We start from the raw sequence: 15323 nt of genomic DNA, 5'->3' as shown, positions 1-15323 counted from the left end.
ACCGTGACTGTGACTTTTCACAAAGTTGAACTTGAAGTTCTCCATGCTCTCTGGTTCTGAATCCCATCTGGATGGTGCCAAGAGGATTAGCTCAGCTCCACCCCTCTGGGGAAGGCATTCAGTGTCCTGTTTAGGAAACGTGATGTCAAGCTGAAAGAGGATGATGAGCAAACGGGTGGGGCCATGAGCAGGCCCCGGTGAAATTCATTACATGGGTGTTTTCGAATAAAGCTTGGTTCAAAGTGGTCCAGGACAAGGAGTACCACTGTGGGCTGGGAGCCACTGTTACTTCAGCTGTTTGTTCAGCATTTAATATGTTTATCTTTCTGCTAAATACATTATTGATGATTCATCTCTATTAAACAGCCACGCCGTGTGAGGCCTGGCTCTGCAAATCCAACACACAAAGGCAGGCAGGCCTTCTATTCTCAATGACCTTACATTCTACAAAGTCAAAACAAATGCTTTCTCTTACTTCTCACTTTAGTGAGCAAAGTATCAAGTTCTAAAAGGGGTTAATCATGTGTTCTTTCATCGGGCAAGGAACCATAAAGCGATAAAAGTAAAGGAAGAACTTAAGGTGGTCACCGTGTTTTAATATCACTTAGCATTGCTGCTGCAAATGGAAACAGAAAGTCAATTTACCCAAAAGTACCATCAGCTTCCAAACCATCAATATATCACGGTACACGATTATGTTGTCACCAATGTCAAAGTAATTATGTTAATCAAACAAATATTTGCCTTAAACTTCTAAGCTTTGGGCGGGACGATAAAAAAAGACCACAAAACTTTGGAAAGCAGAGAAACTCATGAAATGCTGTCTGGCCTTCCACAGAAATTGTTCGAGCCATGACACACGTGATAAACCAAGGAATGGCGATGTACTGGGGAACCTCGCGGTGGAGTGCTATGGAGATCATGGTAATTCCATTTCTGTTTCCACATGGCCCCTGAGCATCTTATCACGGGCACACCTCGTTTTATTTTGCTGCACTTTATTTATTTTATTTTACTTTATTTTTTTACGCCTACAGCACCTGGTCCTCCTAGGTGTTGCCGCACTTTATTGCACGTCACGGATTCTGCATTTTTTACAAATCGAAGATTTGTGGCAACCCTGCGTCAAACAAGTCTATTGGTGACATTTTTCCAATAGTATTTTCTCACTTGGTGTCACATTTTGGCAATTCTTGCAATATTTCAAACTTTTTCATGATTGCTATATTTGTTATGGTCTCTGTAATCAGTAATCTTTGACGTTACCCTCCACCAGCAAAAAGATTACCATCCCGCTGAAGGCTCAGATAATGGTTAGCATTTTTTAGTAATATTTTTCAATTAAAGTATGTACACCGTTTTTTTAGATGTAATGTTCATGAACGCTTCATAGACAACAGTATAGTCTAAACATAACTTTTATATGCACTGGGAAGCCAAAACATCTGTGTGACTTGCCTTAAGACACTTACTTTATTGTGGTAGTCCGGAACCAAACCCACAGTATCTCTGAGGTATGCCTGTATTGTCTTCCGGTTACCACGTGTAAGTTGCAAGAACTATTGCAATCTTTCTTCACAACCGCTATCGCACTAGAACTTTATGATTAATTCCGTCACTATAGAGATGGATATGGGGCTGGATCTCATCAGCTCAGAATAGAACAGGGAGGGTGCAGGATGCTAACAGGAATCGTGTTTTAGCATCTTCTTTGGTGGCAAGAGGATAAACTGAATTTGTCAGCTAACAACATATCGAACACAATATTCTAGTTTTCTTTTTAAAACTGTATTAAATAACTATATTGTACATTACATGCTAATTACAGATTTTTTTTTTTTTAGACATTAGTTTAAGTTTCATTTCTTTAGAAATCTAAAAATAATCAAACTACATTTTCTTTATAATGGCCCATAATTCACACTTTGACTAATTTGCTCTGGGCTTTACTTAATCCAAACTCTCCTGAAAAATAGTAAAGATATTTTGCCTTTGGTATTGCTCTTAGTGAATTGGCGGTCATAACTTTGCTTATTATTTGGCATTCTACATGTTTCTTGGTTTGTACTGATTTCACTAAAATGAAAATTTCTCATGCATACGAATCACAGGACAGCCTTGTTTCTCACCAGTATAAACCCAGTTACAATCTGATTTCTCCCTAGGAAGCCTATTCTGTAGCCAGACAGTTCAACATGATCCCTCCAGTCTGTGAACAAGCTGAATATCATCTTTTCCAAAGAGAGAAAGTGGAGGTTCAGCTTCCAGAGCTCTACCATAAAATAGGTAATCTTCGCAATCAAATTTACTGATTATTTTTAACATCAGGAGGACGGTGATCTGAAAAACAAGTTACTGAAATGCTTTCTCAAATGTCTCTCAATAACAAAGGGATATAAAAGCTCTGCATTCCAGAGACTATAGAGGAATCAAATGTGTCTGTGTGTAGTCTACAGGGTAGATATAGCAGAGTTGTGAATTGTGATTGGCGTATAAGCTATACTGAGCAGGTGTTCAAAAACTGCATATAGAATGAAGAGAAGAAACCATGAATAAACTCATTTTTCATAGGGGGATTGCTGGAGCCTAAGCATGCATCTTATAGTAGATTATGACTATCTTTCCAAAATATACGGATATATACATCTATATCTCCTACTTTGTGCCTGGAACCGAGTCAGACAGAGGAATTCAAGAACTGACAAGCCAGGCACTACATGGTTGTGTAGGCAGACATAATGATTTCAGAGGGAAAAAATATATACATAAGATAAATACATGAATTTTGGACATCAGAAAAACATGAATAAGCTACATTTTTAGGCTTATTTATCAAAACAGTTTCAAGAGATAACTTGCTTCTTGAGAAACAGAAGTTCACATAAACAGGAAAATGCTACGTAAGGGAAAAAAGGATAACAAAAATTCAACGACAATTGTTTTTATTGCCATCACTTATTATGTGTTTACTATGTACTAGGCTATAGGAATCTGCTATGTATCAGGCACTATTTAGGCCCTGAGTGGACAAGCAAAAAGCTAAATTTCTGTGCAAGAAAAACTGTTTGCCTCTGAATATAAAAATTAATGTGAATCTTGGACATCAGCAAATTATGAATAAGCCAGTTTCAGGCTAGTTTCTATGGCCTGCTCCCTTATAACCAACAGTACCTGTTTAATTAGTTCATAAAAACAAAGCACAATTTGTAAATGCCTAAATTTTAATAGAAAGATGTATGCTGGTCTTAACTGCTTTTATCTGGCCAGCTTTTCCCATAACTAACCAAGTTCTGCTTCAACGACCCAACACTTTGATCCCAGCTTGCAAAGCAACTTTTAACGTCTTTTTCCTTCTGTAGGAGTTGGAGCAATGACGTGGTCTCCACTTGCCTGTGGAATCATCTCAGGAAAATATGGAAATGGGGTGCCTGAAAGCTCCAGGGCTTCTCTGAAGGTATGTCCCTCCACCTCTGGAAAAGAGTCTGGGGATGGGAGAGGGATGAGGAAAGGGAGGGAAGAAGATGGAGTAGAACAGCTCTGTGGCAGCCTGTGGCTTCCGGCTCAGGCGAAGCATGGCCTTGGCCTGGCGGTGTCTGCTGGCAGGCTGCCCTAAGCCCTGAGTCCTGAGCCCTGAGCCCGCCAGAGGTCTCTGCTCCTCGCCAAGCATCAGTCAGTCCTTCACAATTCTCCTCTGGGAATTTGGGGGAAATGCCCAATGACCTCGTTGGACTCGCCGGGGGCTCAAATCCCTGCACTGTTATTTATTCTTATGTTTAAAAAGGCATTTCATTCCTCCTTTGAAACTGATGAAATATAAAATCCCTTTTCTATATAAGAGGATCTAATTTTACTTTTCTTGACAAAACAAAATTTAAGCCATAGAAATTTAATCCGCATGGGGCAAACCGGTTGTAACTCAGTACGGTTTGACATTTTTTACTGTGTGAGGGTGGAGGGTCAGGAGAGAAGGTTCAGAAATCAGAAACACAGACACACCTCTGACACTGGGGCTCAAGGCCAGCGTTCGCAGAGATCAATTCTGGCTGCCATGTCTTGTAGCTTAACTCCTCTGAAGTATAAAGATATTCAAGATCAATGACATAAAATGACCTCCATTCAGAACACCTTGATGATTAATTTATTGGAGAGTACTCCAAACATCTCTCCTTATTAATAACATGTCTGTTTTTAAAAACCTGAGAAAATGTGTAATAACATCACAAATTAGTCTGCAATGTTAGGGGAGAGAGACAGGCATTTTCAAAATTCAGACAAGCCAAAGGCCTCTAAGAGGAAGCAGAAGTCTGAAACCTTGCCTCCATCAGCACAAAGTTAGCGGAGGTCAGCTGGAGTTAGGTCCAAACCACCAACCCTTTAATCATCGTGGCTGGGACCATCATGTGCTTCCCTACTCTGAAACTTTCAAGGTCTGTCACTTTCCTTTCTGTCTGTAACAGCTGACCTATTAGCTTATTTGTTTTCTAAAATTATACAATATAAGCATGGTGACAGGGTCCTATTTCTAGTTTTGCATTATCACAAATACAATGGTCCTAGAATATTAAAAATGGTCTTGCTTCTGAAAACTGAAGATTGTTCTGAACCAAGTCTAAATAAATTAGCAAAGAAACACTAAAAAGCATTTTACAGAAGAAAAAATAAAAGGAGGAAGGCAAGGAGAGAGTAAAGAAGGAAGGGAAGCATTGAAAATTACAAGTTTACTGAGCATCTACTATATGCCAAGCACTGGGCTAAGTATTTTTATTCATCTTCATTAACCTCACAAAGACAAATAGATACTGGTGACTTTTAGTCGGTTGTAGTTAAGCATATTGCCTTAAGAGACTTTCTGAAAAATTCAAAGTACCTCCATATGTGTTGGATATTTGTTCTTAGACTACCCTTATAAGAGGGTAGACCTTTTCCAGATGTAGAAATGGAGCACAAAGAGGTGAGATGCCAGTCCAAGGGCGTAAACTCATAATAAAGTTGCTAGTAGAACCCACATCTTCTGGCTCTCAGTTTATGTCCCCCAACCCCAATTTTTTAAAGAAAGGAGAAGTAGCCACCCTGTATTTGGAGTGTATGATTGGCTAACTTCTACCACTGTCTGGGAAAAGCTTACGGATACCTGGAAAAACTTTCACAAAGGCACTAACAAAAGGAGAAAGAAAAAAAGAAAAGGAGATACAAAATAGTTGAAGGTGGCTAAGCCCAAAAGCAACTCAGAAAATATTTCTATTTTTGACTTCTATGAAGTCAGCTCGACACCTATTCTGAAACGTCCTTAACAATGAACAGGGCACTCAACAGGTAAAAGGCAGCCAATCATAAAGCACCCTTATGTAGAGCTCCACACTCCTGAGGCTTCCTAAAATCATCAGCCTGAATATTTTCCAGACCAATACATGTGCACTTAGGAAAGCCACTGGAGTAACTAAAGTAAAATAATAATAATAATAATAGTAATAGTAGTAGTAGTAGTAGTAGTAGTAGTAGTAGTAGTAGTAGTAGGGAGAGAGAGAAAGGGAAGGAGGCAGGAAGGGAAGGAGGGAAAAGAGGAGGAAGGGAGAGAGAGAGAGAAAGAGAGGGAGGGAGGGAGGAGGAGAGAAGGAGAGAGAGAAAGCAAAGCAAGTATCAGGGTAACTTTAGAAGTGAATGAGAATGCTCATATTAAAAAAAATTAACACAGAGCCAGGCAAGTAGATTAATGAGTTTGCAACTTTCATATCTCCCTCAACACCCCTCCTCCAAGAAAAAAAAATGATGTGTTTCACATTGGCTGTTGTAAGTTATATCAATAAAATAAAGATGCTAATATTTCATATCTGTTATAAATATTGAACTGTATGTAAGGGATAAATTAACCCAGTGTGAAAAATACCTATCTTTTAGAAAATAATGCTACCCAGGGTTTTCTGGGAGGCTGCACCTGGCCCACCGCTGTAGCAATGACTTCTAAATCAGTGTCATCGGATCTGACTTCACTGTTGAGCTAAACACCATTACTTCTTCGTGTCTATCGGGTATCCCCAAGTGGCTGTCAGTGGGCATCAGTCATGCCCAATGGAATCTATCCTCACTCCCCAGAACCTGCCCTTCAGTCTTGGTTGACAGCGCCTCCACCGACCATCTGGTCACCCTAGTCAGAAGCCAAGGCACCATCTCAGACTGTCTCCTCTTCTCCCTTGCTCTTGTCCAATGGGGGAGCCACCCCTCTAGTCTACATCTTGACCTTCGATGGGCCATCCCCAGATCTTCATTGTTTCTTACCTGATTTGCTGCAGTAACCTCCAGTCTGGACCATCTGATTTTTTCCCCTTCTCTCAATTACCCACCACTGTGACCAACATCATAATCTGACCATATCATAACCTTGCTTAAAATCTTTCGATGACTTCCCAATCATTGCGTACAGGACAAAGCCCAAACCCCACAGAAAGGCACTCAAGGAAATCCCCTGGGGATCTAAGTCGGGCCCATTTCTCTGTTTTTGTCCCTTCCCATATCATTATTTTGTTTTCCACCCAAATGCAATTTTTTTTTTTGTCCCCCAGAAATGCACTTTTCATCCTGCTGTGGAAGCTCTCCTCATCTCTAAAGACAAACATTGGTTGTCTGCACCTCTGTGAAGCCCATCCTCACTTATAAAACTGAGCTATTTGTACCTTCCTCTATATTCCAAAAATACTTCTTACAGAGTCTTAGAATTCTCTGGTTGCAAGCAAGAGAACTCAATTTGAACTAATTTCATCAAAGAAGGGAAACATATAGACACTCCTTGGGTAAGATGACTTGTAATGACCTGAGAGGTGACTCCATCCATCGATAAGACTTTCATGTTGTCAGGATTATCTATCTCTCATCTTTCTGCATGGGAGTATCTTTTTCTTCTACTGCAAGGTGGACTGGAGGCATACACCCTTAAAGACATGTAACCTGAAGGAAAAGAGATCTTTTCTTTATCAGCTTCAGTCCTGAGAAGACAGGCCAAGCTTGGGTCACGTACAACCTGTTAGGCCAATGACAGTGGCCAAAAGGTTAAGGTGCTGTGTGCAGCTCCCATCATGCACCATTGTTGGGTATTTTCCACAGGGAGGCAGTACAAATATGGCTTCTGAGGAAATCACTGAGCAGGGCACCCCAACTACAAAACACTTCTCAAGTCACCAATGATTTGTGAATACTTGTAGGACGGACACTGAAACTCACTCGTGTAACTCATCACAGAGCCTGGCACACAATAAGTACTCCATAAATGTTTGTTAATAAATGCAATGAGCTATAACAGAAGATCAACAAAGTCTGATCAAGAGACCTGGTGTGTAGCTTGTAAATAGAAGGTTTAAATAGAAATGAAAAGTACAATGAAACATATAGATAGCTCTTCCCTATTGTTAGCAAAATGCCCTGTAGAAAGACCATAAAAATATGTACCCCTCTGTCCAAGGAAAATGAAGATGCAAAGTTAAGCGAATCGAAGTAGGGGAGAGGGGCGGTCCAAGTACTCCAGGTGTTCACATTAAGAAACTAAGGGTATTGCACATTATGGTCTAATTTCAGAAGGAAAATTTTTAGCTCCAGCACTTTACTTAGAGATTTCAACCTCACTAATGAAGACTGCTGCTCTTCGGAGCCAGAGACTTTGACGTTTAAACAGAAATAGTCAATGATCTTGGATGCTATATTATTCTAAACAAGTGCCAGAGATGAAATGTGACTGATTCTGTCCAGGGCTTTATAGTGGCTGCCTGAGTTCCAATCCCAGATTACCCAACTGGGGACTATGGAGCCAATCTCATAGACTATTCTCACTCCAGTATTGTTACCTGCGAAATGGAGACATAGATAATGGTCACAACATTGGAAGAGAGCAATAAAAGAGGCTTTAGGAAAATTTAGAGAACTTTTTGAGTTATGTATAAAAGCTATAGACCACTAATCTGTGGAGAAAAGCTCTTTCGATTGTTCCTTTGGCAAATATTTACTGAGTGTTCATTCTATGCTGGGCTCTGTGCTGAGTGCTGAGGATACAGGCATGAATTGGACAGCCTCATCCCTCAAGGAGTAGTAACTCAGGGACTTGTTCGAGAGACAGACATATTAAGGGGTGAATTATGAAACAATGTGGAATCCACCAGCGCTGTGTACTCATGCATGACTGTGAGCAAAGTCATACTGCATGAAGGAGGGGGTGCTCCATCTGAAACGTTGAGATCTGTTTTACCCTGTGGAGCTCTGGCGTCTCAGACCCCTCCCTCACCACCACATTGGCTGGGCCCCCTTCTCTGTGCCAACCACTGTGTCAGGACAGGCGACATTGAGATGAACGAGAATCCACTCCTGCCTTCCACTTAGAAAGATCGACACGTAATCAAATCACTGCAGCAATGGGGTAAGCAATATAATAGGGTTAGAAGAGGAAACTTCATCTTTCGATTCAAAGATTATTGCCCAGAGTCAACAAGCCAGTTTATTATTGAGCACAACCAAACACACTGCCAATCTTTTACATAAAACATTGGTTTTCTTCCATAATTAATTAATATTTTAATTAAGTCTCATCTCCTCCCCATGCTAACATTTCCCACTTATAAAGCAGTTAAAGCTATTATTTAACTGCTTTATAAGTTTATTTCCAAAACACTTCTGTTTCCTTCGATATGAGGAAAGCAATAAATACTATGCATCTACCTTTTAAAAACCCTTACCTGCTTATGTTTTCCGAAGATTAAGACAACAATGAGATTCACAGTGTTGACATTGGGGAGAGAGGGACTCAATAAATGAATATTTGATGTTTGTTACTTTTAGAAGTCTGCCTATCAATATGGTGTGTGTGTGCATGCGTGTGTGTGCATGCACGTGTATTTACACACACGCTCATGCACACAAACTTGTAACTCAATCCTAAAAGTAAAAATGCATTGCATGTAAGATTTGAAAAATAGAGTTCCATCGATTGATAAATAAACCAACCATTCTTTCTGCGTGTGATATATATTAAAACCTTAGGAACTCTCTTAGTTATAATAAAAAAATAATTGTTCGAAAAGCATTTGGCTATTGGTGTTCGACCTTTTTTTTTTTATTTGAATAACATTTAGAGATAGTGGTCCCCTGAAAGATGTTGTGGAACTAAAGTGAGGACTGGTGATGTTCTCCCCAATGAGGGCAGCAAAAGTAAGTTCAGGGACTCCCTGACATGCCCAGTACCCTGACCAGGGAAGGCTGCATTCATTGTAATAACTGTCCACCTCAGCATCACTGGCACCAGCTGTCATCTCCAGGCCACCCTTCCTCCTGGAAAAAGCCGAGTTTCCCAGAGCTGAGGCTGAGAGAAGTCTTGGCCACCTCCCGAAACAAAGCCTCTAGTGAGAAGCCAGGCTTCATAAGCCTCTGAGATCCAGGAGGCGAACAAATGGGGGCAGCTGGCCCTTTCTCTTTTTCACATCTGCAAAATCATTCCAGAAAATCATAATAAAACATAATGTGGTTACCCTTTTCTTTGGAAATACTGTCTTAGAAGGATGAAAAAAAATACTTAAAAACAAAAGCTAGCTGCCTATTAAAATTATGTGAGTCGAGTGTCTGTGACAGCTGCTTTGGGGAAGGTAAAGGTCCATGGTGGCAATTATGTCAAAAATACACATAATGGAGAAAGTCCACATTGTCACACAGTGGGATGCTTTATATTATTTTCATTAAAACAGACTAACATATTCTCACAAATATTCTTTTCCTTTGGGTGTTGCTACTTAATGCTAGCTTGGTACGGAAGAGTCTATTGCTCTGTTTCATAGTAAGCGCGGAACCTTCCGGAAAGTAGGCCATTGAGAAGTTCTAATAGATTTCTCTCTTTATATTTAGAAAATTAAGCTCGCTTTATAGTCTACAGATCAGAGAAGAGTTTCCCATTTTGAGTTTCCTTACTTTGTTAAGTTTCATGATAGGAAAGGTAATATGCATTTGGGAAAGTCTTTATCCACTTAAGATTTTAAAATGTGCTTGTTACCTATCAGTTCTACCATATCTACTTCCGGGAAAGAACTGAGAAAGCTAATGATAAAGCACCATAAGAATACAAAACTGGGAGTAAATTGAAGGCAAGAGGAAGATAGTTACAACTATAACAAGAATGTAAGATAATGGCTTTCTTTGAACAGAGAGCCTGGCGCCCAGCTTTCTTAACAAAAAGGAAACATAATAGACCTTAGTGAAATATAATTTTTTTTTTTTTTTTGCTACATTCTAAAAATGGGGCCATCGCAATAAGAAACATCATTTCCTCCACTTAGCCAACTGGATATAGCTGAATAAAATGTCAGGATTTTAACGACTTTTGTGCATGCTGATGGGTCTGTGTGGTGAATATTAGTTAAACGTAATCTATTTCGATCCAATAAACACGGAGTGAGACCAAGGGGAACAATTTCTTTGCATGAAGGCACAGGCATCCCTGTCACCATGAAACATAAAGGTCAGAGGTGAGGAGATGCCGGAATTCACCACGAGGTTCTTATATTTTATTGAACTGTCTTCGACGTTACCAGACATTAATATTTAAATGTTCTTATTCCTAGTGCTACCAGTGGTTGAAGGAAAGAATCGTGAGTGAAGAAGGGAGAAAACAGCAAAACAAGTTAAAAGACCTCTCCCCAATTGCTGAGCGTCTGGGCTGCACGCTCCCTCAGCTAGCTGTCGGTAAGCCAAAAACTAGACAGGGGCTCTGCTGGAACACACACAATATAGCTTTCTATGGTTGATCCACATCTCTACCATGATAAAATATCTACTGTAGGGGCAGACGGATCTCTGGAGCATAAACTCCTGATTAAGACTTTCTGAAGTGAGGTTTTCAGAGCCCCCGAAAAATTTCTATGTGCCAAAACACTTTTCTGATTTTCTCCCCCTCTCTCTTATATCACAGTTTAAACAAGAACACGTGAGTGAAAACACAGGCGTCCTCACAGTGTCAGGGGTGAGTGCCCTCTGAACTGTGGAGGACATCCATTTCTTCTGGCTCAGTTTTTCATCTCTGTTGAAGTTTAGGCAGAGCAGGGTGAGAGGCTGAGAAGCATTGCTGTGTGACAGGCCCAAGACAACTGCCACATAAAAAGCCTGTCCTAGAGGAGCAGCTTCACCCTGAAACTTCAGAGGAGGCACGAAAATTGCTCCACTAACACTGTGGAGTTGATGAAAGGTCACGGTCACTGGTAACAACTGAAAACAGTCCAACAGAAATATAATGTGATCCACATATTTAATTATAAATTTTCTAGTGGCCATGTTCAAAAAGTAAAAAGGAAATAGGTAAAATTAATTTTAGTAACAGATTTTATTTAACCCAATATAGCCAAAATATTATCATTTCAACATGTAATAAACATTAAAAAATTATTGAGATCTTTTATACTGTTTTTCATACTAAGTCTTCAAAATCCAAAATGTAATTAACACCTAAGGCACATCTCAGTTGAGGCTAAACACATCTCATGTGTTCAACAGCCACATGTGTCTAGTGGCTGGGTGCTGGACAGAAAAGCATTTAGACTTTTAGTTCCCTTGCTAGGGGATATTTGCCAGCCTCTGTGATAAGCACTTTATGCCACTGTCTTATCTCCTTAATTGTCAAAACAATCCAATGAGGTGTATACTATTACTAGTCCTATCTTACAGATGTTAATGGAATATTCATTATTATTATCTCCACTTTACAAATGAAGAAACTGAAGATAAAAGTATTCCTGTGGTAGCTATGGGGAAAGAATAAAGCAGGTATAGATTCCAGAAAAAAAAAATCTTAAGAATTAAGAAATAGCAGGAATTGAAACAAATCAGATACAGTAACTTAATGAGATAAAAAGCTCAAGGCAAGTTCTATGCAAAGAAAATAATGTGACAGAATATTTTAGTTGCTTGACCCTTCTGAGACTGAAAGGCAGGGAAACAAGAGTGGCAGTTAACAGTCATGGAAAGATGGAAATGAAGGTGGTTTGGGGTATAGGGAAAGGGAATATCATTTACCTAAGTGCATATATGATTGTTGCTTTAAACCTTTCTTCCAGAAAACAAGCAAACAAAAATCAAAGAAGATATTTAATGTGATTAGTTAGTATCCCTATAGCTTTAATGAGCACAGTAAAAAAGCATTAGTATTTAACCAATTTAAATATACAAGTAAATCAGCAAATTATTTAATCTGCTATCAATTTTCTCATCTGTAAAATGGGTATAATACATATCTAACTTGTTGAGTAAAGGGAAATAATATATGTAAGCAAAGAGTAGGTGCTTTCGGGTAACAATGATGATGAGAATGGTGAGGTTTTTGCAAAGAATCAGACACTCTGGACCTGAAATTCTGTCTACCTCTAGCCATGGCAGATGGTCAGAGTAATAGGCACAAAGAGAAACACCTATTTTTGAAACAAAGTCATAAATACAGTTTTTAGGTAGTAATGTGAAAGTATTAATAAATTTACTCTGAAAGAGATAGAACACTGTCTTTCTAAAGAGGAAATCTTTACCAGATTTAGCCATTCACTGGATGTTGGATACACATGAAAGACCCTCTTTACAGAGTCTGAGAATAAATTAAAACATGCTTTGTTTCTCCTTTTCCTCCCTCTGTGCCCTCAGATGTCTATCTTGCCTGTCATTTTTTTCTTTCTTTATAAACAAGCAGTTTTGTTTTAACCTCAGACCTCTCAAACCAAGAGGGAAATTATTTCCAGGCATATTACCTTTGATCTGCTAGAACGGTGTGGGGGAGGTGAAGTCCTCCGCTGTGGGCTGGCTCCCATCCATCACACCTTGCTTGTAGAGAGGCATTCAGTAATGTCTGCTTGGTGACACTCGGTGAGATGCTAATTATCTAGAATCATTGCATGTGTTACCTCTGGTGCTACCTAGTTCTCTTCTGTGGGTTCTCCTACAGACACCCTGCAGCCCAGAGTGGGGTATTGGCTATTGCTGATAACAAGTAGTTTATGGGCAATAATTCTCCCTGTGCCCTGCTTTGCCTTCAGAACTTCCACTAGTGCCAGTTTCGAGGCACTAAGTGTCAAGCAGGAAATAATGCAGCCAAAACAAAAAACAAAAGAACTGGATCACTTGGCTTGTTGCCTTTATAAGCATTATTTTGCCCATGTGGAAAGATTGCCTTAAAAGGCCTGATTGCCTTAAAAGGCCTGAGCATGGTAACAGCCTAAGAGTATTAGCTGACAGCAGGGCCTTGAGCAAATGGGGCAGAAGAGGTGCTTAGATCCTCTTCCATCCACCAGTCATTCATGCCTATGTTTATTCAACAACCATTTACTAAGTGCTTACTATGTACAGATACTTAACTGGGTGCTGAGCATCCAACTGCAAATAAAACGCATCTCACGGCCTGGTGGGCCAGTCAAAAAAATAAACAGATCATTTTAATACAGTGTTGTAGTAAAATAATTGGGAAGATTTTAGCTGGCATAGGGGCACCCAGACCAGCCTGGGATTCGAGGAAGGACTTCAGGAGAAGGCAGTTTCCATGGGGAATCTCCAACGACAAGTGGATAGTGAGGCAAAGGAAGGGAGGAGGCAAAGGGACATTCCAGACCGAGGGGACGGCTTGCGCCAAGGGCTCGAGGAGGAGAAAAACAACGTGATGCTTGGGGATGGAGAGGATTTACAAACAGTTCTGTGCTCCCGAGGCACAGAGCTCGAGGCGAGGAGGAGGAGAAGCTGGAGAGTGGGCCCGAAAGCAAGGTGTGCCAGGGTGGGAAATGACAGCTTCATCTTACAGGACGATGGTTACCTAGGGTACGTGTCGAGGAACATGTAGCCAGGCAAGTGACATGATCAGATTTGTATCTGGAGAAAGCTAGGTAGGAGTGGGGGTGGGGCACAATCCAAACAAGAGGTAGGACAACGAGCAGAGCAGGGGAGAGATGATGAGGACCTGAAGGAGGCACGCAGACAGCTGAACCAGAGCAGCGATTCTCAAATGCGGTCCCCACATCCACACAATGAAATATTACTCAGCAATAAAAAGAAATGATATACTGATACACACTATAACATGGATGAACCTCACAATATGTTAAGTGAAAGAAGGCAGACACAACAGACTCATATCACACGATTGTATTTAGATGAACTGTCCAGAAACAACAAATCTATAGGACACAAAGTAGATGAGTGGTTTCCTGGAGTTGGCCATGGGAATGGGATTAACTGTAAATGGGCATGGAAGAGCTTACTGGGGTGACAGAAATGTTCTAAAACTGAGTTTAAAGTGGTAATGGTTACGCGCTTGATATATCTACAAAAAAAATTATTAAATTGTACACTTAAAATGGGTAAAATTTTTTGGTATGTAAATTTTGCCTCAGTTTAAAAACAAACAAACATGGTCCCTGGATCAGCAGCATCACCATCACGCGAGAGCTTGTCAGAAAGGCAGATTCTCAGGCTCACCTGGACCTTCTGAGTCAGAAAGTTTGGGAGTGGCACCCAATAAGTGGTGGTTCCCAAGCCCTAAGTGATCTTGATGCATGCTGAACTTTGAGAATTGCTGGATTAGAGACATTTTAGGAGGGATACTCAACCAGATTTGGCAATTAAGGGGAAGGTGGGACCAGAAAAGGATAGTCCCTAAGTGTAAGTCCCAGGTTTCTGGGTCGAGAGGCCAAGTTGTTGATGATGCCACCAAATGAGATTGGAAACACAGGACAGACAGGCTTAGTCGTAAATAGGAAGAAGTTTGCAGGGCTTGTGGGACACCTAGCAGGGAGACACTGCATCTATGAGCCTATAGAAACATCTAGTTCCAGGCAGCTATGAACTGAGATATCTACTGTATCCACGGGGAGGTCCCTGGAGACCTTGGTTTCTCACATGGCAAGAAGGGGACTGGGAGGTGAGGAAGAAGAATCTAAACTGGTCTTTCAGAAGTTGAAGAAGGGGTGGACATGGTTCCATAGTGAGCAGTTAGCAGGTCTGCTTTACACGCAGGTCCTGGGTTCGTGCCCCAGTGGAGCCACGGTCCATGGTCTATGGCCATGCCACCTTGAACAAGCTCGATGTCTGATCTCGGAAGCTAAGCAGGGTAGGGCTTGGTTAGTACTTAGATGGGAGACCACCTAGAAAGACCAGGTGCTATAGGCATAAATAATAATAATAAATAATAATAATAATAAAAGTTAAGGGGGTGAAGGGTAGGACAGTTGCTAGGCAGGTATGAAAGATCAAAGGAAGCTTATTTTAGGATGGGATACACTTGAGCTCATTATGTTGACAACAAAGATGACGATAATACTAAATAAAAAATACGGGGCGGG

The 15323-nt window shown here is 40.5% G+C and overlaps 1 protein-coding gene and 1 pseudogene across 2 annotated transcripts in view; both read left to right on the top strand.

Annotated features, from left to right (window-relative positions):
* Positions 1 to 15323, top strand: part of KCNAB1 (potassium voltage-gated channel subfamily A regulatory beta subunit 1) — a 292035-nt gene that overhangs the window by 270345 nt on the left and 6367 nt on the right. For both annotated transcript variants that reach the window (XM_039857666.1, XM_039857667.1), the window contains exons 9-12: positions 839 to 924; positions 2166 to 2286; positions 3360 to 3454; positions 10584 to 10704. In XM_039857666.1, the coding sequence (XP_039713600.1) occupies positions 839 to 924; positions 2166 to 2286; positions 3360 to 3454; positions 10584 to 10704 (423 nt within the window). The remainder of the gene's footprint in view (positions 1 to 838; positions 925 to 2165; positions 2287 to 3359; positions 3455 to 10583; positions 10705 to 15323) is intronic.
* On the top strand, positions 15035 to 15150 carry LOC120599125 (uncharacterized; annotated as a pseudogene).

The sequence above is a fragment of the Pteropus medius genome, unplaced genomic scaffold, assembly GCF_902729225.1.
Source record: "Pteropus medius unplaced genomic scaffold, Ma_sr-lr_union100, whole genome shotgun sequence".
NCBI classification, from domain to species: domain Eukaryota; kingdom Metazoa; phylum Chordata; class Mammalia; order Chiroptera; family Pteropodidae; genus Pteropus; species Pteropus medius.
The sequence above is the reverse complement of the archived record's forward strand: the minus strand, read 5'-3'. Positions and strand labels throughout refer to the sequence as shown.